Source organism: Xenopus tropicalis, chromosome 1, assembly GCF_000004195.4.
Source record: "Xenopus tropicalis strain Nigerian chromosome 1, UCB_Xtro_10.0, whole genome shotgun sequence".
Lineage (NCBI taxonomy): Eukaryota > Metazoa > Chordata > Amphibia > Anura > Pipidae > Xenopus > Xenopus tropicalis.
The window spans coordinates 35,685,509-35,712,746 of record NC_030677.2 but is presented as its reverse complement, the minus strand read 5'-3'; the positions used below and the strand labels follow the sequence as shown (position 1 = coordinate 35,712,746).

At 38.3% G+C, this 27,238-nt stretch overlaps 1 protein-coding gene across 1 annotated transcript in view; it reads right to left on the bottom strand.

Moving 5' to 3' along the window:
* Nucleotides 1-1,659: 1,659 nt before the first annotated feature.
* The window catches only part of klf3 (Kruppel-like factor 3 (basic)), a 37,505-nt gene continuing 11,926 nt past the window's right edge, over nucleotides 1,660-27,238 (bottom strand). Inside the window, exons 2-6 of the mRNA XM_002938648.5 lie at nucleotides 18,061-18,147; nucleotides 7,816-8,308; nucleotides 5,769-5,913; nucleotides 3,467-3,627; nucleotides 1,660-2,517 (exon numbers count right to left, since the gene is read on the bottom strand). Coding sequence (XP_002938694.1) covers nucleotides 2,336-2,517; nucleotides 3,467-3,627; nucleotides 5,769-5,913; nucleotides 7,816-8,308; nucleotides 18,061-18,117 — 1,038 coding nt within the window. The 5' untranslated portion in view covers nucleotides 18,118-18,147 and the 3' untranslated portion in view covers nucleotides 1,660-2,335. The remainder of the gene's footprint in view (nucleotides 2,518-3,466; nucleotides 3,628-5,768; nucleotides 5,914-7,815; nucleotides 8,309-18,060; nucleotides 18,148-27,238) is intronic.

Below are 27,238 nucleotides of genomic sequence, written 5' to 3'. Positions count from 1 at the left end.
ATCTAATTTTTGAGTTGTGAGTATATTTAGGTAGATTAAAAGTGCACATTCAGTAACTGAGGGGGAAACACCTTCAGTAATGGTCTCATCAACAGATTTACTTTTCCTATGATCCTCTTCTTTAGTGTAAGTGTTAAGTTTACAATCTGTAACCAGTTGTTTATAACGTATTGGTCATTTAGGTGTGGAACCACAGAACCCCCCCTGGGCAACTTTGGTTCAGTTGTGAAAGTTTCATGAATGAAGACTAAAAAATGTGCAAATGGCTATTTATGGTGGAAGATTAAAAACCTAGGCCAAAAAAAAAGAAAATATATGTTTGTAAAACTGGAGAAGAAATGATGAATGTTTTCCTATGTGTTGTTGTGTTTTCCTATGTGCTGTGTAAAATACCCATTGAAGAACCCTAACTGTATGTGTGGCAGTTCTGTATTGAATTGACATGGACAAATGCCAAATCCCATGAGATTATTTTTCATTGCAGTCTGTTCTTGGCAACTGGGGTGTGAATGCACCATGTTATCACTTGTTGTTCTGTTGTTCAAGAGACAGCTTCTCTATTACAATTTTCAGGTTAAAGTTCAGGTTTTACATAGATCTGTAGGTTTAAGAACCACTTCATCAAGGTACATGATTTTAGAACATTGTACCAAACAGTGAGCATGTCAACACATGTGAAAATGATAATGCTCTGGCAGTAATAATAGGGCATTGGACATACCACAGGCATTCAAAAAGAGAATCACTGCGGTGGTTCCCTCTCAGAGCATCACTTCTGTCAATAGTCCATAGGCCTAAGAATCCTTGTCTAAAGAAAGCCTTTTCATTTAGCTGAAACAAACAAACAAGGTATTTAATGGCAGATCATTGACATGAACAATATTGTTGTGATGTTCAGACAATCTGCTATTTGAGACCCATCTTGTTTTCATATTTTTCCCTTAAATGTTAGCATCTTAAATGGCCCTAAATATCACCCAGAAAAACAATCATCACTAGGGATACAGTATTTACAGGATTCAACGACTTTAAAGGAACAGTAACCCCAAAAAATGTATATATTTCAAAGAAATTAAACTAGAATGTACTGCTGCCCTGCACTGGTAAAAGTTTTGTGTTTGCTTCAGAAACATTATTAGAGTTTATATAAACCCTGGTGTTTAGCCATGGGGGCAGCCATTCAAAAGAAGAAAAGGCACAGGTTATATAGCAGCTAACAGATAAACCCTGTAGAATACAATGGTGTCTTATCTGTTATCTGCTATGTAACCTGTGCCTTTTCTCCTTTTTCCAGCTTGAATGGCTGCCCCCATGGCTACACAGCAGCTTATTTATATAAACTATAGTAGTGTTCCTGAAGCAAACACCCCAGTTTTACCAGTGCAGGGCCACAGTACATTATATTTCAATTACTTTAAAACACTTTCATTTTTTGGTGTTACTGTTCCTTTAACAGACCATCTTATTTATCTATCAGTACTTTTGACATAATTTAATTCTTTCTCTCTGTAAAAGTTGTGACCTTAACCTTTACTGACTCTGTTTCCTACCAACAGTAGTGCTTCTGGCCATGCCCTTGATAATGTCCAACCATGGCTCAACCTATTAGATCATGCCCCAAAAGCTACAGAAAAGTATGATGTAAAAAAGGCCAGAGGGTTAAAAAAAACCTATTATTTCAGTAAGTCACTTGAGACACCTGACATTGTATATCTGCAAATATACAATAATTACTCCAAAACAAATTACATTACATTTTTATGAATATTTTGTTAACGTGAGCTGCAAATTGGGCAAAAAAGAAGCGTCACCGTTGACGTACCAACTGATTGATGTTTTACAAACCTAAACACAGGCTGTTGATTGTGTCTCTGAAAAGTGCTGTGCATGTTTAAATTCACTATTCTACAGCATAAATTAGTAACATGGAAACAATTCTTACACCGTTACGTGGCTACTTTGGGAAATGTATATCTTTAGTTGTGGACAAAAAAAATAAACTTATGTGAGGAATGTTGTGGCAAGATGAAGCAAATAGGCAAATTGTGTTGATAATTAAATACATTTATAACTTATTCAATATAGATAATATGGCTTGTAAGTACATAGAAAGCAGTACATTGTCCATTGGGGTATTTCCTGAGGTGTACTGTGTGCAGGAAGGTACTGCATTGACTCTGTAGGAAAATGTTCACATTCTTAGGTCTGACCCGTGGTTAGTACAATGAAGCATGGGGGACCTCATTTACTGACCATATGGAAAAAAAATTATGTAGATTCAGAACCAGCTGAATCCAAAAATAATATTTTTGTGTATAAAAGGCAAGAAGGGCATTTAGACAAGCATGTGTCTCTTTCTGTGAAGAGCAAGATGGTCCGAGCGGGAAAAGCTGCGGTCACAGTCTGGGCACTGAAATGGTTTGATTCCAGTGTGTTTACGGAAATGTCGAGTCAGTTCATCAGAGCGGGCAAACTTCCATGTGCATCCTTCCCAAGTACACTGATAAGGCTTTTCCCCTGCCGGAGAGAGAACAGGAAGTTCATATGAGTGCACAAAGAAGTCGTTTTAGTACAGGCAACAACCGCTTTCTCACAAACACAAAATCTGCCCATGGAAGATCTTTGACAAAAACAAATTGTGTAGTGGCGGGGCTTTAAATCACATCTGTTTGGCTGAATGTTTATTGGAAAATTAAGTAAAGAAAATGCACTTGTGAATAGATATTTATATATATATATATATATATATATATATATATATATATATATATACATCCAACACATTCATTGCACAAGCCATTACTCACATCCAGCATCAAAAAGTAAAAACAAAACTTATATACAACAAAAAGTAATTGCCAATTGTCTTCCACATATCTACATCTTATTTAGTTATATTTCATCATAAACTCTGCCTTAAAGAATATTTATTTGTATATAGCACTATTCGTGTTGTACGCTGCTGATATTTTCAGTCATTTCTTCACAAAGTGTTCTAAGATTATTTTTGCCTGAGGCCTAAACCACCATTTGCAATCACTTATACAGTTCTGTTGAAATGTTTTTAAGAAGCAGGGTCCACCCATTTAAACAGCCAGTGTATGTGTCTTGTAATAATTCCATGAAGGCAAGATCCAGCTCAATGAACAACATATAATGCGGAAGAATAAACAAAAGCACCCCATAATTAGTATGCATAGGCATGTCCAGACTGGGATGTAAATAGGCCCTGGCATGTCAAGTACACAGAGGCCCAAACATCCCCCCCACCAGCCCACATCTTACAGCAGCCCATCTGGCATTTGCCAGAATCCACAGATTGCCAGTCCGGCCTGTGCATATGCCATGTACAGCTGAACTACAGTATCTGCATTTACCAGCCACTAGCTCTAGTATTTTCCAGGACAACATACATCAGTGAGCTTCAAGATAAAATCCTGCAAAGACTTTGATGCGATGTTCATACCTGTATGTGTCCTTCTGTGTGCCTTTAAATGGGAACTTTTGGTGTAAACTTTGTTGCAACCTTCATAATCACATCGGTGTATCCGCCTTTTCCTTTGAGTTTCGGGGGATTCCACTGGCAAAGGTCTCTTTCCTGGGTGCACTATAACCGAAGGGTGATTTCTGTGCAGAGAATAAAACACATTGCACCATGTTATATGCGCTGTTTGCTCATTTAAAATTAGCTATAGTATGCCATTTAAAAAAAATAAGCAAAGTGCCCAGTTTAGCATACAAACTATTTGATATGAATAGTTAACTATTAACTAATGCATAAGGTTTATATTTATTTAACCTTTCCTTAATAAACCAGGAAATAAATAAACAGTAAAGTATGGAGGCCGAGTGCAGTGAGGGCAGAGAAAATACCAGAAAACTGTGCCATGTGCATGGCCAGTTGCAATACATCATTCTCCATTCTTCATGTATGCAGTGTGAATGGGTTCTGCCATATTGGTTGCCTAGGTAATAATATTTGCTGTATATCTCAACACACAATTTTATATTAAAGCAAACAGTATGGCTGTTCTTATTAACAGATACAAATAAATATTACATAAATAACGCATGCACATGTAGTGAAAGCTAGGCAAACATTCTCCATCTACTTACAAATCACTGTACAGTTATTGAACCTATTATCCAGAATGCTTGGGATTTGTTTTACAGATGAGGGGTGTTACCATAATTTGGCCAGATCGCCAGACCTTAAGTCTACTAGAAATCATTTAAACATTAAATAAACCCAATACAATTGTTTTTTCTCCAATAAGGATTCATGCAGCTTAGAAAGGATCAAGTTCAAGGTTCTGTTTTACTATTACAGGGAAAAAGGAAATCATTTTTAAAAATGTAAATTATTTGATTAAAATGGACTCAGAGATGGCCTTCCAAAAATTTGGAACTTTCTAGATAACAAATTTTGGGTAATGGATCCATACCTGTATTACATGGTATAAATTGATCAGTAAAGCCAAGAGAGACCTTGGTACTGATTATCAATTATAAAAGGTTTATGTTGCAGATTTAAGAATACTTGCTAATAATAATATTGCTACTCCTTCTACCAGTGTCAGAATGGGATGTCTGGGGACATGAGGGCTGCGACCCCAGGGGACCCCCAACCCAGTCGCCAACTCCTCCACCAATGCCAGCCTCCACCCCTTTCTTCCTTGAGGCTGCAATTGGGGGTGGGGCTGGAGTGCCCAGAGTTCCTGCCAGGGAGTGAGCCTATGTCAGTGGGGCCCACCAGACCCAGTCCAACCCTAGCTGTGGTTACTGGTCCTTTACACAGTTCTGTATTTCAGTGCTTTCAAAAAAATAGTTTTTAGTTCAGGGTTTCAGTCCAATCTGGCTGTTTTATGTCTAAAAGGTTTTTAATGGTACTATGTATGTATATATGAATATATATACAAACATATATGTATGTACATATTATATATACAGATATTTACACAGATGTGCATATTCCGAGAACAGTTGCTTTGATATAACTACTTTTGTCCAGATTGGTACACGTGTTTCTGTATAGATTATAATCTGTATTGAATAAAAAAAACACACTTCTAAGTTTATGAAAGAAAAAACAAAATCTACTGGCAATTATCCCGGTGGGGAATTTATTTTCTTTCGAAATTGGAAAGGTCAGTCACTCCTTTCCCATGAAAGCATTTTTAGAATTGCAAAATCTTTTATATTTTTCCAGTTAACTGTCTGTGCTTTTGTTTACATGTACTCATATCGCAAGGAGAAAAAGCAATTTTTCTGGTCTTGGTACCATTGCCACACTCTTTTTATTTATAGAAAGAAAGAAAATTGCAGCTGATATTGTTTCGGCCACTCCTTCTCGCAGCCATTAAGAATTTCCTGTTTTTTGGTGCCAACGTTAGGGTGCGGTCTCATTCTCCTGCTGACGTCAATTCCTAAAAGTAGAGTTCAGCTCGTGTGTTACACCCTCAGTAGCCACTTAAGAACTGGCTCCTCACTTTAAAAACACTTTGCCTCACCACAGACAGAAATTGGCCAATCACAATGTCTCTGTTTTATATTAGGTGGGTGGGATTTTTGACCCCAGCATGTACTAAGTATCAAATATTGTGCAAAACCAAGGTTTGTACAACATTACATTTATGCTGGGATAACTATGGCCCCAGCTGTACAGCAGCTTTTGTGCTATTTCTGCGTAAAAATACAGCATTCACTCTATGAAGTATAGCAACTATTATAAACAAGGTCTTAGTTTTTATCCAAAATGATATACTCACTCGTAATTCATCCCCTTGGGTGGTGTGCTGATTCCAGGTGATAACTGTTCTGGGTAGAATTCTGGGTTTTGTTGTTCCAGCCCAGGCTCAATTTTTATGGTTTTCATTAGAGGTGGTGGTTTTTCATAGGGTTCTGTTACTGCCACTAGATTGGGAAACAAATAGCCTGATTATGTTGATGTCACATCAATAAGCAATAAATTAGATTCTTCTGATTAAGAGGGTATAGAGGTCACAACAATCTTAGAGACAGACTCATTTGGGTTTATATTATATTTGTATATATATATATCTGTACACAGGGTACACTTTTTGCCACACAATCATGGGTAGGCTAAGTACTTCACTATGCATCCTGTAAATGAGTTACAGAGCTGGGAACTTTTAATCATGTGTTCTAAGGTAAGGTGCTTAGTTTCCCATACAACTATTAAGCCTCTCCAATCATACGATTCACAAGGTTATCACTCCTTGAACATATAGGTTCCAATAGACCAGGGATCCTTAACCTTTTATACCCGTGAGCCACATTTAAATAGAAAAAAGTGTTGGGGAGCAACACAAGCATGAAAAAGGTTCCTGGGGTGGTGAAAATAAAAGCTATATTGGCTATGTAATAGCCCCTATGTGGACTGGCAGCTTACAGAAGGCTCTGTTTGACATTATACTTGGTTTTTATGCAACCAAAATTTGCCTCCTTACCAGAAATTAAAAAATAAGCACCTGCTTTGGGGCCACGGGGAGCAACATCCAAGGGGTTGGGGAGGTTGGGGAGCAACATGTTGCTCATTTATTTTACAAACACAACAACAAGGTCCAGCAGTTTCACAAAGCTGTGTATCTTGCCCAAGAGAGCATAATTAAATTAACTGAAATTTGGGGCTGCTAGATTGCAGCACCTTGTATGGTTGTAAACTTGAACAACACTTTTTTAACAATTAATGTGAAATGCTACAAAAATTCTTTATTACATGTTCATATGTGCCTGTATGACTTTAACCTCTGTCTATTTTAAGGCTAAATCTTTACATGTACTGTATGTTAGTAGAAAATATATGTATTAAGTAGGTTTTAGCTTCCTTGAATGGAAACTATAAGATATTGCTTGTAGTGTGCCAGCACATTTTTTCCACTATGTATTTGCGTTTAAACATATGAGAGAACTGCCATCTCTTGTCTTTCCAGAGAAGACAGCAGAAGAACATAAAAAGATTTTTTTTATTTATCACAAATACATTAAACACAAACCAATATTGCTTTATTTATTAACCTATTTTTGTATTAATTTTTTAAAATTTATTAGCCCTTTTAGAGCCCCTGGAACCCTGTATCTACATTTATAGAAGTAGATTTTGTTAAGGTGTCCCAAAACTTTTTCCAGGTCCTAACGCTGGCAAAAGGAAAGGCATAATAACTAGGTAGTGCCAAATTGTGATCCAGGAAGAAGATGGCAATGCGGTGCTTCTTCAGTAGTACCTTGTAGTTCTTGGCTAACGGGAGCACTGGATGGGGGTCTCAGGTAAGTGATTATAACCATTTGGTGATCCCTAACGTTTTGTAAACCCCCAGTCATTATGCTTTCCGTTACCTTTTAAGCAATCTAGGGGTAAAAGGTAAACACGTTAATCAAGAATAACTTTAATAGCATCCTGACACCCTCCTTTATAAAACAAACCCTGCAGTTCTAAACCTTAGTAAACCCCCCCCCCCCTCACGGTTTTTAGGACTAAAGAAAAACTCTGCTGTTCCTAGATGTAGAGACAGTTGCACGAGTATCTGGAAATACCACTCTTACCACTTCCTGCTTGATAGAATAGGAAGTGACTGCTAACCTCGATTTATTAGGTGTTCTTAAAGCACAGCAGGTAATTTGGATGAGAGATCAAAAAGAATCTTGTGTAACAGACGATAACAGAAGTCTGTGCAGAACTATTTATAGATGTATAAAAAGGAATTTATTAAAAAAGGGCACTTTCACAAGTCTAAACAAAGTGGTTTACGAAGATGGAAACACCATAAAAATGTAATTCGGAATTTTAACACTCACCGTGTTTATTGTGTGGATTCTCCAACTCCTCTGGTAGAAGAGTGGACACCATTATTGGCTGCTGAAGATGTGGGGAATACATAAAAGGGACAGGCTGAACCACAACTGGTTGCAAAAGTGGTAAAAGTCCAGGGTTCCTATATCCGTGCCGAGGAAATGCAGATATCATGGGGTTGATTGCCAATGGCATGGTAAAGGGAGGTAATGCAGGTGGTGAAGGTGATAACTTTTTTATAGGTGGACTGGATGAGGGCATGTATAATACTGGTGGACTTCTTCTCTTTGGAGATTGGTATTTTATTGGAGATGGGGAGCTTCCAGTAGAGGGAGGTGAGTTCCTTTTGTTTGTAGTGAGATCTACTGGTTCCATTTGGAGCCCTGGTAGTCCTTCTGGCATATGGTATGGAAATTTACTGTGAAGCAAGTTTGATGTAGGATAAATGACACTGTATTTATTTGTCTTCAGTGGCTCCATGAAGCTGTGCTGGTATGGCTACAAAACAAAAAGAATAAAACTCATTAAAAAAGACAATCTCTGCAGAGTAAGATAGCAGAATGGGCACATTTGTTATGAATAAGAAACTCAGGAAGACAAAAGTAAAAGGGCTGTGTTCTTAGGCCTGTATTTATTTAAGGCAGACTTTAGTACACCAGGGTGTTTTTCTAAGTATCCAGAGCATGGTAAATAGAAGCCCTAGGGTGGTATCCAAACATCTATCCAAAGACATTGGCTGTACTATTTTCTAACTTCCCAAAATATAATACTGGTCATCCAAGATAAACATATTTGTACTTATCATAATAAAACAATTGGGAAAAAAGAATCATTTGTAATTTTTAAGCAAATGTTCAGCTAAGGAACTTTTTTGTCTCTTTGTGAAATAAGCACTAGTTCAAGCCTTACATAAAGTTCAAACTTTTGGCCAGTACACCCCCTTGAAGGTCCAACATTTGGTCAGGGTCCCCATTGACCATGAAATAAGTACAAATATAGAAAAATATCAGTGGACATTCATCCCAGATCTCACCCTAACTGACTTTATGCTGGGCTTTGAGGCATGCTAGTAGAGCAAATAGTAATTTTCCCAAATTCTCACCCTAATTGGACTTTAGGCACAGTTTAGGCACCCTAAGGTAATCCCTTATTATACCTTAGCGAACAGCCTTGGTTGAGGCATACTTGGACTCCATGGGCCAAACAGACAGAGAGGGTACGAGGGGCCACACACAGTTTAGCTGCCTTCTTATTGCTCTGATTGTTTGTGCAAAGAGCATGAACGATTGGTACAGCAGGAAGTAAAGAGAAGCTGTGGCTTCTGTGGGTGGGGTGGAATCAGTGGCCCACCATACACATAAAGATCCTTGGCAGATACATTTTGATTATTTATTGAGGTCATAATTTCTTGCACCTTGCATACTGCTAAAGAATACATGATATATCACTGAAAGGGAGGTGGAAGGCTAAAGAATATTATTGCACAGGGGTCCTTAATAGGCAGTCCTGATTCAGTGAGATTTTGCATCCACACCATGAACTGCACACAGGGCAGAGTGGGGCTTATAACTGACTGTGGTTCACCTTTACATTTTAACTTAAGCCCAGGAAGGTCTTTTCATGCCACTGGCATAAATGCAGAAACATATTCCAGAAGTATTACTCTTTCTCCCTCCTTCCATAGCTTAATTATCCACACTGTACTCATGATTAGCACAGTTTTGTTATACTAAGCAATGGCAGTAATAAAGAAATGATTGGGGAAACAGATGGTAGACAAAGCAAGTGTTCTGTGCCCAGCCAAGCAAAGCATGTCTATTCAGAAAAAACAGAAGAATATGTTCTGTAAAATCGCTAGTCTGCCAAAATTCATGGTGTGGTTCTTGGCAGCAACTTTTATATGACTACATTTCATCCCATAATAAAGCAATTATTGCATCAAACTGAACATATCACCATGGAAATACTCATTATATTATTAAAAGTTTCATCCTATGTAGAATTTGCAGAATGAATAATAATAAGAAAACGTCCTGTCTCAGCTGCTGGAACATCGATGATGTCAGAATATTACTTTCTAACGTCTCTTTACGGTGCCATGTGTGAGCTCTTTAAACTTTGGCATTGGGAGAGGCGGTGACTTCACAATTTAAAACTTGCAAAGTTTGCTTTAAAGAACTATAAAATAGAGCTGATTCAAGAGAAATTGGATTTCCATTCCAAATAAACTTGGAATATGGGTTTCAGAAGGCATTGGAACGAGTCCTTATAAACAGTGTTGACCTCACACCTACATTGTGCTTGGCAAAAAAAGACATATGAAAAATCATAGGCTAAAAAATAAAGTTCTGTGCATAAGATTTGCCTTTGAAGGCATTCAGAGAAATCCAAAAATAACTTGGACGGTTTTACTTTTAAAATTGTACAGTACCCTGGAATTATATATTTATTTTACTGTTCTTTTCAGGTTACTGAAAGAAAACATGGCTAGAGTTTCATTGTATAATTTCTGACCATTGCTACTCTATATATTTGTATTTTACGATGGGGCCTGACATATATTTGACTCATCTTTTGTAATCTCCATAGGGATTTAAATTCTGTTTTTACATCAATACAAATATGCCCTTACCCCCTATTACTCATACCCTTTTAAACTACAACAAGTTTTTGCTAAATTGTGTTTAATATGTGCACTATGTACAACTATCTATAAAATGACTGCTAGGATTGGCAACCCCACTCTGGAAAAATACCAACCATAACCATTATTACAATGGCTGGCAATGATATTTTGAAAAAATACCAAGCAGTAAAAGCACGAGCAAGAGTCTTGCACTCCTGATCTCCCAAGTCACCAGCAAGAAACACGGTGCTCCAAATAGGGCAAATGTCAGATATTCTTAAACCTCACCCCCCCAAACAATGGGGATCCTTGGTTAAATATATTTAAACATTCTCAATATGTCATTTGATGTGTAAATATAATGGACTGCCAAGCAATTAAAAGTCTAAAATTGATTGACAAGTAGCTTCTTTTCAGCGAATAAACACACATTGCAAACCCTCCATTTCCATTACAAAAATAATGTGAATGGATATTGAACTTAGAACTGTCTTAACTCCGGAAATTACAGCTTCAAGAAACTCAAGCCAAAGATCAGCATCTCCATCGCAGAAGCAAGAGATCTGTGAGTTTCAGATCTCCAGAATACAGTATTAGGCATGTTTCTACAAATGTCTGATAGTATTAGGTAATTTATCACAACAGCAAAAAATCAACAAATCTGGTAGGACCTTTCCGAGTCCTGAATCCCTAACATGAATGGCTGTTTATGTTGAGCTGGTCCTGTAGGTACAGGGTTACTGTGCTTGGGGATAGTGGGGATAGTTCATGGTGGACTCCATATATGTCCTCTGGGAGAAATTGAATGATGTTACCAAGTTTGGCTTTGAAAAGTGGAAATTGCTAAACTCCTTTCTTTAAACACAAGTTTCTGCACCAACGTAGTTCTCTCACTGGGTGGTGTAATGCCGGACTGTACACCTGGCATGCTAGGAGGAAAATGAGTCCATTGAGCTCTGAAACATGGTAAATAACTCCCACACTGTTTGGTACCTGGTGCCAATCATTTTTCAACAGATTTCAGGACTGTTGTCTGTCTTATAACCTTCTATAAAAACTGAGCAGGGGAAGCAACACACGCAGATATATAGAAATGACCTAATATTACAGGCACTCCTGACTACAGATACAAACCAAAATGTTCCCTGGAAAATATTTTCCTACTGCACAGAAGCAAAATGACAACCAGCTGGCTTATTCCCCAAACACTTCAGGTTACATTTGTTAGGAATAATGCAGTTAACACATGCAGAGCAATGAATTACTTCCAATGTAAACCCAGCTCGCAGTACATTGCCTGTTCTGTCATAACCACAAATATGTGGCCCCACATATTTCTGCTCCATAAAACTCTCTTAATCATTTCGGTGGCATGGACTGAATAATTCTGTTGCCTCAGAAGGGTTAGGAAATACTGAGTGTGAAAACTAATTACCCATCCTACTGGTCTCATTTAACTACATAAAAAAAAAAACGGTTTTAATTCAGTTATGTATTTGCATAAATTATGTTTGCTGGTAGGTTATCCATGTCTTACATAGGGACATATAGCAGATGAAGACCTATAACAGATGGTCTGCTCTGCACAACAATGTCTTTGTGGCAATATTTTGCCACAATGATCATTCTGGAGAACAGGATACAAGACTTAAGGGGTACATAAAATGGCCCAATGCTGAAATTTTGCAGTGTAGTCCAAGAAAGTCTTGGAATGCCAGCTTCTTTCTTAAAGAGCGTAGGAAAGAAAATCTTCATTAGAGTGGTCATTTATGAATGCGGCCTCAATAAAACGATGAAATGGATGCAACTGAAATGCAATTTATTAAGGTACCTGTGTCTAAACACACTCTTGCATGTGGTTGCCAATGCGTCCATCCTGCCTCTTCTGATGGATGGTGTGGAACTGTGGAACCTTGTAGCTATCACCACACTGGACCTGGCGGTAACTCCAGGGTTCCCACAGTGAATGGGATGCAACCGCTGTTTTAAACATGTGCTCCAAAAGTGATGCCAACCGATTTGCTGCAAAATGTAACTATTTCATTTTTTGCAGCAGCAATTACAGTGGAACTATGGGTAAAAATAATGCATCGCTTTTGGCGTTCAAAATTGCACTTTTCACACTGCATTTGCATTCATAAAAGACCCCTCAAATGTCTCATAAGGTGAAAAGGGCCTGGCGCTGCTATTGAAGTTAAGAGTAGGGATGTAGCGAACCTCAAAAAAAAAGTTTGCGAACCCGTTCGCGAACTTACGCCAAAAAGTGCGAAAGTTCGCGAACTTTGCGAACCCCATAGACTTCAATGGGAAGGCGAACTTTAAAACCTAGAAAAGCCATTTCTGGCCAGAAAACTGATTTTAAAGTTGTTTAAAGGGTGCCACGACCTGGACAGTGGCATGCAGGAGGGGGATCAAGGGCAAAAATTTCTCTGAATTTTCTCTGAATTTCTCTGAAATACGTTGTATGTATACGCAAAGGCAGCTGGCAGACCTAGCGGAAATACGTGGTGTTTTTTGCTATTTCGCACTATTAGCACCATGGAAACGGGATTTGCTGAAAAACACCATGTGTGGCTTGTGCGGCGTTTTTAGGCCGAGAAAAAATGCAGCGGAAAAACACCATGCGAACCCAAATTGCGAACATGCGCGAAAAGTTTGCGAACTTGCGAACACCCGATGTTCGCGCGAATTAGTTCGCTGGCGAACAGTTCACTACATCTCTAGTTAAGAGTGATCTTGTAAATAGTGGCTGTGAATAAACTAAAATACATACAAATCATTATTTCAAATTCTGTCAATTCTATCAGCATCCTTATTTATATTACATTTACAGAATGATCCTTTGTAACAGCTCATTTTAAAAGTCATGTGAATTTGTGTTTACTTTGAACTGCTACTTCTTCTAAGGAGACCTCGCTGAATACTGTAAAACACACAGAAATAGGACAGAAACGTTTAGCCAGTTGTATTTTGGCATGCATACATCTTTATTTTAAAGTAACTGCACTATGCTAACATCATTTGTGCTGAGTGTCTGAGCAGAAACAATCAGTAAAGTACTAATTGGCTCTATATAGTAATATGCTTTTATATTTTGCCTGAAGGGTTTGAAGAAATATGAGCTTCAAATGAATCCTACGAAATTAGAGGAACTTCATAACTCTTCTCTGTATGCCTCTTTCTCCCCTCCTGGGATTAACCTTTTCCATTCACGAGCTGTTAAAACTATTACTGAAGGCTGAGGAGGTCAGAGGGTTTGCATCCTGCCTAAACACAAAGTCATCTGGTCTGTCAGACAGGAAGAGAGACCAGCGAGGGGGGATTTGGGGAGAGATGTTCATACCACAAGTAGCCAACGAATTGTACAGCCGGAGTTAGGGGATTAAATGTCACCAATGTACAGGATTTTAGGATTGTTCAACCTTGAAGAAAGTAATGTCCTTAATTGGACTCTAACATTTTTCATCAAGGTCATGTCAGTGTCATGCCAACCTCATTAGAATACAATTTGCAGAAAAACTATTTATCACTTTTCAAGTTCATGAGTTTTTGTTTCTAAATCGAATAAACTCACTTATTTATTAATAAGGAAAAATTGTTTGAATAAAAAACCTGAATACCTAAAATTTGGATTTGAAAAGATGGCTTGATTTTGCCAAGGACAACTCCCATTGACTTCTATAGAAACTCGCAAGCTTTTAGATAACAAATTTTTACATTTGAGTTTTTTGAGCTTTTTGCACTTAATAGACATTCAAGTGTTTGAAATATGAAATGATAATATAATTTAAAATCATGAACCTTGATAAATCACCCCCTGTTACTTTAATCGGGGTGCAGGAAACATATTATATGCATTATATAATACATATATGTATGTATATATGTAGATTTATATGTATAATGTGATCAGATTTCAGGCTTTCAAGCTTTGTGGCTAATAAGTTGAGTTAAAATGTAAAAAAACAAACAAACACCCACACATATATATGTATAGATGTGTGTAAACAGAACATTAAATTGTGCGTGTCTATTGAATCCACTGGGCCAAGGTAACTTTGAACTGAAACACCGGACAGCGTAGTTCTTCAGTTGAATTATGTGAAAGATTTCAACTGTAATAAACAGCTAAAGTCACTTGTTTTAAGAAGAGTTATGTTCTATTTAGTAATATCCAGCCGAGTATTCACCCAACTATTCATAAAGGGACAGTTTGAGACTTTTATGACTCTCAGTGATCGAGGCTTTACTACTTTCAGGCTGAACTAGTATGTAAATGTGGAATGTAAAGAGGAAATGCAAGTTGTATCCAGCAGCAATGAAACCTGGAAATGAGAGCTAAATCAATGTATGATTTCTAGATTACTACGTGTGCCCTTAACTATAACATTATTATTGCAAGAAAATCATAATGTACAATATTACTCCTGTTCCTATTGCCTTTCTCTGTTGGGAAGCATATTCACATATGCAAGGCGAAGATCCATTGCACAAATACGATATAATGGAAAGTAGCCGTCAAACACTTTGTACCTATCTGTATCACACTGGTGTCTGTTGTTCACCATTTAAAATGTAGGAGATTAACTTGTTAGCCTTGTTATATAGGTTGTGCTGCTGTTGCCTAGAAAAATTACTGCACATCACTGAATGAACTAAATGTCATGCCCAACATAACAGATCTAGAGGTTGCCTTGGAGGTAAGAGCTCTTACTGTGACATGGGGAGTCACAATTATTAAACTGTACTTTGTTCTGCATATTTGCACTATTTTACCTATAGAAATAATTTTGCAGATATTATTCTGCAGTTGATGTGGCCTCCATGTTAGCAACAGTCAAGTCTTAGCTATAATGGATGGTTTTGGACATTACTGTTTTGAGGGTAATGATTTCAAATGGTGACCCCATAGATGATTTCCCTAATTATACTGTATTGTATACTGTATATATCTCAACTGTGAGACCCATGAACAGCTTTTCGCAAGTGCTGGAAATTATAGTAGGAACAGCAGCAAGAGATCATTACTGCTTGGGGTCTGGCTGCGCTCTGTTTTTACCCATTACAGGACCCCAAGCTGCCTGCGCCTACCTTGCACACCTCTTGTGAATACAGCCCTGCCCAATGCAGGTAACACTGTATTCATGGGGCGGTCTTAGGTGCACAGAGACCTGTGGCAATTTTGCTATCTGCAGAGCAGGAAAATAAATGCAATACACATGGTTGACTGTGCCCATTTTTTGCATTTGCATCCTCCCCTTCAGGTCATTAATGGCCCCTTTTTAATACATTTAAATCCCTTGATATGAGACAAGGTATTGGTGGATTTTGGAGTTCTAGATGAAGAGTCTGATTTGGTCTGTCTTGTGCTTTGCCTCTCTCTGGTTACAAATGCCAGAGACAAAGAGCTCTGGGTTTTATTAAGCTAATTTGGTTTGGTGAAGAAAATTCACGCTGGAAAAAAAAAATTTGGAGACGAAGCTAAAAACTACAGCTCTAGAAAAAGACATACACAGATCGACTTTAATATCAACAAATGAGCTTCGTGGCTCCACATTGTATGATTTAACTACTAAGGAATGTATGAGCAGTTTGAAAGAAAAAAAAATGCCTTGCAGGGGGCCCAAAATGTTTCCTAATTAGTTGCAATGGTAAAGAGTTTATGCACTGAATATGATAAAATCTGGTAGATCTGTGGAATTCCTTTGTTTGTCATAAATGTACAAACTGCTGTATAAATTGTAGACCGATGGGATATAATAAAGGGTGGATTATCTGACCTTCTGCCCTGCTAGCTATCACCCCAAGTCAGCCTCAGTCTGAAAGTGATTTTGGTTATAATTTAGCATCAGGGGAGGCCACAGAGTTGACATCCCTGTAATAAACAGCAGCAGGGACTTCTTTTGATAAAAGACTTCAGACAGACCCAGTAATTCCCTTTTATAGGGAAAGCACATACTCAAACTTTGTAGAACAGAAACAATGGGGCACAGACAACAGGGAAGGGATTTCCACCAGGGTTTTGGCATTGTTTGTCCCATATAAAAGATAAATATTCATGCTAATAAACATTCAGAGCAGAACGTTTCCAAGGTACAGAAATGTTTTACAGAAGCTCTTTACTAAAATCTATAGTTTGTACTTTGTCTTAGTGAACTCAGGTGTGCAACTCGCAATGCCCCACACTCAGGTGGGACCCTTGATCCGTGCCCCCATACCTGTTCTACTGAAGTCTGCTCCCCTTTAGTTCTGCCACTGCAGGGACTCTTAACACAGAATAACACAAAAACAGGTCAAACAGGTAGACTGAAGCTACTGCTTGATTGTTTCTTGGGAGGTAGACAATTAGCTTATACAACCACAGTCCTTTTCCCCTTTGTATATACATATTCAATTAATTCAATGAGTAGGGCTTGTGTGAATATACTTTTTACCTGCTGTTTTAATCAGTTTTTGTTATTTCTTAAGCTAAACAGGAAGAGCTCCTCCATGTTTGTTCCTTTGTTTTTATTATTTTGATAGCAGGAGTACATTATTCAGGGGGATTATCAAATAATCTACTTTACCAAAGATGGAGTAGCAGCAATTTTCATCGTTTTTTGTGATTACAGCAATAAGTATATTCCTAATCATTGAACTGGTGTTGAACAGGGGGTATACTGCTCCCATGACAACTTCTCTCCCACGTTGAAACAATTTGCTACAGCTTGAAAAAGAGTTGTTATTACCACTTGGTAAAAAAACACTGGGGCGTGGTGAGCCTCCTTTCCACCAAAAGAATGTATGTTAATGGCTTTTGTGAATGGACTGTAATTTGCTAGCAAACGAGTAAGAAATGAGAGAAGGGGGCAATTGGTAGATTACTTTCCATTCACTGTAATGTTTATCAGACCAGCTGCTGCTATTACAAACTTCCTTTTCAGTCCCACAAATGCACAGGCTAATTCCATATGATTTATATGTCAGGCGGATTTCTTCTGTTTAGTCACAATGGTGGTAATTCAATCCAGTAGAGAGAAAAGCAGCCTTGCTTGAATCTTCCTAGAGTTAAAGGCTTGTGGCACACAATGTACCATTGGGTTTAACCAGCACAAGCCCCCCTATATATATAAATATAAATGTAAAAAAATGCTAGGAAAGAGCTAGCTCTGGGAGAAAGTAATTATCCCCATATGAGCTTGATTATATTGATTGGCCAAAAACCCATATGGCACTACCTAATGACTATAAGGTGAACCAATCATGATGAGTCTTCTTTAGGGATCATGATGTTGTGGCTACCAAGGCACCAGTTAAATTATTTGTGTATGTTTAGTGTGCTGTTGCCATAGTGATTGCCAACTGAACATGGGTGACATACAAAAAAGAAGTTAGTAAATAGGAGGAAGACAGGCCCAATAGTTGGCTGCAAGTGAGGACATTTTAATACACACTCCCTGCTACACAGCCCTCTAGGGACATTAACAGACATAGGAGACACATGCAATTGGAAAAAAAACAATTATCATGGGTTCCATACATACAAATTGTACAATTCAGCTGCATATCTGCATATCATGGTGTTTGTATAGCTAAATAATAGAATAGCCAGATTAACCCACTCTTACAGATTTACTGTACTTACCATTGGTATAGGCTCCATGGCCTCTTGTTTGATAGGAACAGGGTCAAACATCAGCATAATTGCATGAAGGCGACTGCTGTGCTCAGTCTGAAATGATAAAAATTAATACAAATATCACTACAAAGTTAACACTTGTTTAGCAGATTGGAATTGGCTAAAACATATACTCTGCAGTAATACAAAATAAAGTCAAAGGCTAATTCAGCCCCAAAGGCATTTTCTTTGGAAATAACCTTATGTGTATCTTTTTCTGAAATATAGTCAGTGATTTAGGTTACATTAATTCTATAGCCCAGTACATTCCCTTAGCTAGATAAATTCAACCTACTCACACCTCTCTTAATTCATTATAGTAAGCTCCACATAGGTTTCTTGCACTCCCATTTATCTTTTTCCACTTATTTATATTATGAGAGAGTAGGTGTGTAACAATGTAACTGAGTGCAAAATAGACAATGTTCTGCTTGATGTGTAGGTTGAGGGGGGCAGTAACCTCTAGTTGCTTCATTCACACAGAGCGGTGCTCTGAGACTTTAATTACATTTGCATGGCTCCCCAAGAGGATGTGGAAAAATACTCTTTCGTTAAGGAAAGAAACATGAATACATCTTATAGGGCAATACTGGCTCAATAATGTAATTTTCAGATACAGATTTCATCTGGTAAAACATCTGATTACAGTGATTAATCAGTGGCACTCATCGTTAATGCCAAAACCGTAATTCACTCCTTTAAGAGTATCCTTAGATAGACAGACTCAAAAACAGCAACTATGTTCCTTGAAAGGGATGTGACCCATGAAATGAGTGGGTGGCTTCTGTTTAAAGAGCCAAGTCTGATCATGTTGTCACTTACTGTGCAGCGCTCTCACTATCCTTCTGCCTTCTCGTTGAATTTCTTGCACTCATGTGTTACAGGTGGAAAATTTTCCAGCGTGTTCGTTATTTACTTAACAAGAGTGAATCAAGTGGAACTATGACAATAACACTCTGCCACTTCTTCTTCCATTAATCATTGCTGCACAGTCACTGAGATCTCTCTGGCTATACGCATAAATATATTGTCCTATATCCGAGTGTTGTACAAAACCTTGTTTATGATGGCAATACACGTGTAGTGCCAGTTTTTGCCCGATGCCATGATGATATGTCCCTTTTGTACAAGTTATTTTGTTCTAGGGAAATGCGTGGAGAGCAGAAATCACATGATCACCTTGGTCAAAACATGTGCCATCCAAAGTGCAGTCCTGCATAGTACTACCATCCTGGCCATCTAGCAGATGAAAGGAGTTGTAGTACAGCAAATGAAGGTCAACAGAGGCAGCCAGTCTACTCAATGCCTGCAACCTAGGTCTACTAGGAGATGTTGTCAACAGAAACTTCAATGGCTAAATCAACTAGCATCCTAAATGTACTAAACTGAGTGTCCTGCAATGGTATAAAATTGTAATACTGCCTGTCAGTATATGGCACCAACCGGTATTGGATAAGTTACATATAAATTACAAAGTAAAAGTTGTTTGTTGCAGTATTTACCATACTTTTGCTTTAAACTAGTTCATTTTTTATTTGTATGCCTCTTTGTCCCTCTAGCGCTTGTAGCATATTACTTTGGATGCTGGGAACTGTTCACAAGTATTCCAAGAAAGGCAAATGTCATCCCTGCCTTAGGGGCTTTTCCAGAGCTGCAGCTGATTTAATGAAATTTGTCTCCGAGATGAGAGTGCCCACTGCGCCATTTGATGTCAATAATCACATGACATGGAAGGAAGAAAGCCAATAGACCATAAACCAACCCCGCAATGCAAATATAGACATGGTATGAACATGAAAGCTGAGCAGTAGTATTTGTAGATTTATTATTTACATACTGAGTGTGAAAAAAGAAACAGAATTTCTGCACTGGTCATATTCAACAACAAATCAGGAGAAAGGTTCATTTAAATTTGGAAAGTCATGCTTCCTTACATACTTTCCCTCTGTTGCTATATTGTTTTTATACAGGGAACTGTTAACTGAAGTGAAATGTTAAGGATCTTTACCCCCCATTGATATCATAAATCCAGCTGAACCCCTTTGCTTTCCGACCAAAAATTCCTAGGGGTGGGGAAATGGGATCAAGCCCTCTCCAAGATAAACAGCTATTTCTGGACATTATGCAGCTGTGCATTTGCTGTATGGGCTCCACAAGTGGTTGGGCCAAGCCATTTATTATATAACAAGCATGTTGCTTATTTTCTTTTCATCCTTCAGAATGCAATATTCAGTTGCCATCATAATTGTGGTTATACTTGCATTCCACTGAAAACTTAAAGCCATAACCTGCTTATATACTTGCTACTGTGTTATTTGCAACAGCAGCCCCTTCATCTATAGCTGAATATGTATAAATTACTTATCTAATCTTATCTCAGTTATATGATCCTAAGTGTTTTATGTAGAGCAGCATTACCAATCTGTGGACCAGGAAGATGATGGAGCTGTGCCAATAGTTTCTGGAGTTGGTCCAAATTGAAGGCATGCTTGGGGACAACTGATTGTCCTGATTTGCCATGGGATAGAGTACTGTGCTATTCCTTCTTTATTGTGTAACTTCTTCCTCCTGAACTGATATCTTTTTACATTAACTCAAATCTCATGTATTAGTTGTTCAAATGTTTTAGTGTTTGTATTGAAGGAAAACTAAACTGGATTTACAGAATAGGACCCCTGAACCGATCACCTATGCTTTCAAAACGGACCCCTGTTCCCCCTCTGTACCTGTGGATTTAATTCAGAATTGTGCCACAGGGTTGGTGGCAGTACGTTTGGCAATGTTGTCAAATGCTCCATGACACTGATTGCCCACTTTTAGACATAGATGTTTTCAGTGAACATGCTAAAACTGGGTGATGACAGCCATGATGCATTTGTTACTATTTGTTACAGTCAAACCTAGCAGCCACCTACCCCAACAGTGAGCCCTGAACACTGATACCCCAAAAATGGGAAAAAACTAGGTACATTTATTTTAGAATAAAATCTAAACATAACTGAAGGAAACACATAATGCAAACCAAGCTCCCATGTCAAATCAAGCAGAACATTGAGAAACACATTAAATATAAATCTGTTATACTCCAAACTGATCCATTTCTGGAGACCCTCTGTCAAAGTAATGGACCTCAGGGGTGTTGGGAAGATCAACTGTCAGCTGAAGGCTGCATGAGAATGACTGGGACTATAATTCACAGCATTTGGGAGGGCCATTAACATGACACTGAAACTGGGTGGGAAGAGGACAGCATAGTCTAACTCCAGAAACAGATGTGCGGTTCCTGTCACATGCTAATAAATGTATTTATAACCAAACTGATTAAAAAGGAAAGCAAGGAAAACATGAGCGAACTTTGCAGACATACGTTTGTAATTATGCACAGAAAATGCAGTACAATGGATTTGAATTGCTTTGTTTGGGAATAATAAAAAGTGGAGAACATGGCTCTTGGGACACTGCAAACTGAAGTAGAAGCAAAAAAGTTTAAAAATGTAAAAAAAAAAAATCCACACAAAGCTTATTTATGATCCTCATCTGTGTTTTGGTGGTTTTGGCTAAATATCCAGTTGCTACTTCAGTATACAGTAGGTTATTTGGAAAGCTTTTTTTATTTCTTAGATTAATTAATAAATGACCAGCACCACAATTAAGCTTGGTTATTTGTCAATGTGGCAGATCAGCTGGCATGATAATGTGCCTTGGAAACGCTTGCAAGTTATACCTGAGTATCCCCAAGAACAGCCAGACTCTCAGAATGGCATCAATTGCTCCTCTTGAAAGCTACTATTGATATTTTGGGTGATTGGAAACCTCAATGCTGCTTTTCTAACATCAACACATTCCATCCCATACTTTCATTATACTGTAAACCTCAGTATGCTCTCTGTCTTTAAATTTAGAGAATGTTTCTAAAGTTTGGTAGTTCTAGCATTCAGGCAGCAGTCTGAAAGTAAGAATGGAAGATGAATAAGAGATACCCTGAAAGATAAACAATAAAAATATTGAAACCTGTTTTATTTTAAAGGTATAGGCCCCGTTATCCAGAATGTTTGGGTCTTTCCGTAATTTGGATCTCCATACCTTAAGGGCTGTGGCACACGCTAAGATTAGTCGCCCGCCAAAAATTTCCCTTGTCGCAGGCGACTAATCTCCCCGATATTACATCCCACCGGCAAGAATGTAAATCGCCTTTGGGATGGCATACGTAGCCTCTCGTGCAACTTTGGCGATTTCGGCAAATTGCAGACGCCACGTACTGTTTTATTACTACTACTATTTGATTAAACTGGAGTCTCTGGGAGACAGGCTTTTTCGTAATTTGGAGCTTTCTGGATAATGGGTTTCCGGATAAGGGATCCCATACCTGTACTAATGGTCAATTCCCAGAAAACAGACTGAAAGGTTATTTAGAATAGGTTTACTTATAAATTTCTAAAAGTTACATTACCATTTTAAGGTGAACTACCCCTTTATGTCAACTGGCTTCAGGACATAATATTCCTCATGGCGTTTTGTCTGGCAGATATGTTAGCCACCAGAGCACTAGATGGAGCTTATGTCTGGGTGATGAGCCATGCATAGCACTTCTGCTATAGACTAATACATAGTCAAGCTTTAGTAATGAGGTATTTTGCCTCTGTTTAATACTGCTGACTTTCTCTGATGCTTCTCATTTAGGAGCGATCTTACTGTAATTTAATTATCCTTCGACTTGCTGAAGTTTATTGAGAATTCAAGGATGTAGCTTGACATTCCTGTCATAAAGTGGTTAACTGCAGCAGCTACCTAATCTTGGGCCAATTGCATTACTGTCACCTTTTTTTTAGGCAAAGTGGTAGTAGATGAGCCGCTGGCAACCTATACTAGTGTAATAATAATACTTTGGGATATGCATTGTCAGAGATCTACAGAGTTTGCAACTGTTACCCACTACGGCCACTGTAGTAAAATCTCATAAAAAACAAATACATCTGTGTTAACGCTTAGACCTCTAGGCATAGGATATCCAATATATCCCTAGTTTAATGTAATTTACTCTCTTCCTCATGCAAGTGAGCTGACTCTTCCAACTGGGGATTGCCAGATGTTGGTGTGTCAGGGCTGTGGGATCGTCTGGTTCAGAGCGCAGACCTTGAACATCAACAATAAAAAAGAAAAGGAGAAGAAATGGCCCCCCTTCCCTGACCTTTTTCTAGAACTTCCTATGGAGTGTTACAGAGGGAAGTTTTAGGACTTAACCACCTCGGAGCCAGTGAGATCTGTAAATCATTACAAAGCTCCGCAGGCCCCTCTGGAACTCTAGGGTTTAAGGTTGATACAATTTGCTGGAGAAAGCAGGAAAGAAAAATCTGGGGATTGTGAGAGAGAACATTGAGTCAGGGCTGTGCTACATACAAACTGAAATTGTCAAGTACTGTATAGAGGAGTAGAGGCAGAGATAACGCCTAGACACACTGGCTGTACACATAACAAAGATAACAATGTCATAAAATAATTAACTGTTAAACTTAGTGATAATGGGTGAAATATGATCTAAAATATCAGGCAGATCATACCTTGATTAAAAAATAAAATCAGTGTATATTTGTGCCAGCTTACTGCTCCTCCAGGTAAGGTCTACATGCATTAAGATGCAGCAGGAGATCAGTGCTCAGTATTTAGGGTTGGACTGGCCCCTTGGGATACTGGGAATAATCCTGCAAACCAGCTACCACCGCTCCCCACTTCACTGCCGTGAGTTCAACTGTGGAATGCATGGTAATCTTTAGTTTTAAGAGCAAAGTAAGTAGTACAGTGCACCAGGAGCTGGAGGTGGAGTGGTGGTGGATGGGTGGTGGGCTCTTTGGTAGCTAGGAGGTGGGCCCTTGAGTCAGGTACCCAGTGGGCCCTGAGTACCCTAGTCCAACACTGTCTATGTTAACCTTGCCATGCAATTTTCATTATAGTTTCATGGTTTTAGATGGATTGATTTTGTAAGATGGAGAAATACTAAGGGTGAAGACACACTGAGCTACTAGTAGCAGCTACTTTTTCATGGCTACTAAACTCCAGAAAATACAATGCCATAGACAATGCTGAGAATTGCCTCTGCTAAAACACATATAGAGACAATTATCAGTAAATGATCAGCACCATCTATATTAGTAGCCACGACAAGTAGCGGCTACTAGTAGCTCCATGTGTCTTCACCCTTATAAGAAAAGTCCTTTATAAATTTGCAAATCCAAATGTGGAGAGGCTAACTTTGATATATGAAGAATTGTATTTACAGTACTAGAGATAAAGCTTAGGAAGTTATAGGCAACCTGCAATTATAATAATATTAGTAGGATTTGCCCATCTTAATGACCAACTAACCAACTTACTAACAGGTTGCCTGTGTGCAGCCAGCATAGAAATCAGTAATAGAATTAACAATATCAATTGATTTAACAAAACTTTAGACAAGTTACCATGAGAACCATTATGTAAATATTTAATTGCCATGTCTAATGCATTTGGCATCAAGCCCTTTAAATCCCATGCACTTTTCTTTCCTCATAAATGAACAAGGTGAAAACTAATAACGGTAGGTACTCACCCCCAGGGGAAAGTTTGGTACTGATGCCTTGAATATTAAAAGCTAATGATTAACAATTCCTGCTCTCCTTTCAGTAGACAGCAAAATATTATGTTATATATTACTAATGCAGTTTATAAAGATCACAACTGCATTAACAGATAAGACAGAACTACAATCTCGGGTCTGTGAGAGCAAATGTTCCGCAACTGCCCTGCCTGTAATGCCACACTGTGTAAACATGGGTTCACTTCTATTCTACTCTTGCAACATTCAGCTAGTCTTGTGGACCTCTGCCAGCGCCAGAGCTCTTGACCAAACAGAATGCAGGTTATAATAAGTATTGTGTTGCCACCCATTGGGTCAACATGAGCACCAACTGTTCTTTATGCAAATAAGGACAGGTGCAAAGGTACAAATCTAGGAAAATCCCAGCGAGTCTGTAAGGCTTCAGCCTCTTCCTGCAGCTGGCAGGCCTAGAGGAGCACTGAATCTCTGCTCTGTGAGGATTCAGGGACCTTAGCCCTCCAGTGCAAGCAAACTACAAATCTAGAACATTCTAGAACAGCTTGTATTGTGATTGCCACACTAGCATAAAAACTGCAATGACTGAGTAAGTACCTGTCATTCTGTTCTGCCTTCTGCTACAAATTCCCTGGAGCTGTTTTCCTATCTCGGACTGATGTTTATTTTAGTTGGTAACGAAGGGTAAATGAAATCTTTTCTTATTTACATTTAATAAAAAATGATTTATTAGTTGCAAAGCATCTTTTTATTTAAACTAATTCTTCCACTAAACCCCACTGGGGAATGTAACAATGTGTCCCAAATGGATTATGTTTACACTGTTAAACTGCAAATCGTAATTGTGCATAACACTTTTTCTTAAGGCCTCTTTGAAGGTGGTGTACACATTTTGTTCCAGAATAAAGAATTTTTCAGGCACTTACTGCTCATTTTTATTTTCTTAAGCCAATAAATACTTTCTCAGTTCAAGGAAACATAAAAGATGGCAATATGCACAAGCTAGAGAGCTATACATACATTCAAGAGAAAATATTTTCATGTGATGGAAAAAATGGTACATATTGCACAGATTTTGTTCCATTAATGGCTTTTTTCACATTCCACCCACATATTTCTGCTTCAATGTGCACCTATTGCCTAGAAATTATCACTGAAGAGCCTTTGGAAAATTTTCTAATTTTCTTGTCTTAACTACACCTTCATTGTTCTCTCCGTGTACCTTCTGCTCCTTATTAGTCATCTATAGATGTGCGTACAGGCTTTTGTTGTTCCATATATCCATCCATGACCATTGACCACAATTCTTAGTAGTAAACAATCATTTTGTTTACTTTATGGTGAGAGTGGAGGTCTGGTACTTAACCAATGTGATGGATTATTTCTATAATTGCTACAGTTATGAAAAATACATTGTGCTGCGTGGTGCTTAACACTGTGGCTACATGTACTGTGTAATGAAGGGGTTCAGTTGACAAACAAGCACAAAATAGGATAATTGCATTTCCTTTAAAGCATCAGTTAAGATTATACAATTACGCTGGAGTAGAAAGAGAGAATCCTAAAATGAATGAAACTGTTCCCATGCCAGATTAATTCTTCCACTGTTCCTCTGTATCAGCTACAGGACAAGGCACTGTCACTGAATCACAAAATGAACATTGTTTAAAAACTGGCAAATAAAAATGAGTGTCTTGTGCTTTAAATGTAAAGCCATTGGCCATATGGTCTGCTGCTGCATTTGCTTCTTCCATTATCATGGTCCATGATTTTGTCTGAGTACTAACGGTTAGCATTTAGCCAGGTCCAAATATTGCAAAAAGTTATTCTGATGTTATGTTGCTGTCATTAGTGTGTTCTAGGGATGCGTTGAATCAAGGATTTGGGATGAATCCCTAACTGAATATGCATATGGTGCATCCCTAAAACACACTAATGAGGAAGGCTGAACCTCAGAATCACTCATTCTGTGACTTCCTACCTATGGTACAAGCTGCATGTGAAACCAAAGAATCCCCCACAATTCAGCCACTTAAGCAGTCAAAAGTCACATGGCTCGTGCAGAGTAAAGGCATGTCAATTAGACACCTCTATATTAATAAAAGCTTCTACATGGGGACCATTTCAAGATTCTTCCATTTGCATACAATTCCATGTGCTACACCTGTTTAATATACTATGTGATCAACCAGTTATTAAATGATCAATGATTTTATGTCCTGATGTAAGGCCGTGTATTTTCTGATATTTCATTTTGATGGTCTGACAGTGGCCAGATCAGGGAAAGGATTCACTTGTTGGTGACCCAGCCAAATACATTTAGGAAGGGATAATAATAAAGTCCTTACAATAATTGTCTGACATGGCAATTGGGATTTCTCAACTTGGTGTGGGAAAGGCACAACTAGTTCTGCTTCTCTTGCATATTACCCCTGACAGGCATCAAGGAAGAGGGAGGGCTGGGTACAGAGAAAATAGCAATAGGATCCCTCCCTTAGACAATACCATCCCTTATCAGAGCAGACTGCTGTCTGGTTTCCTGTCTCAAGTCTCTGCATT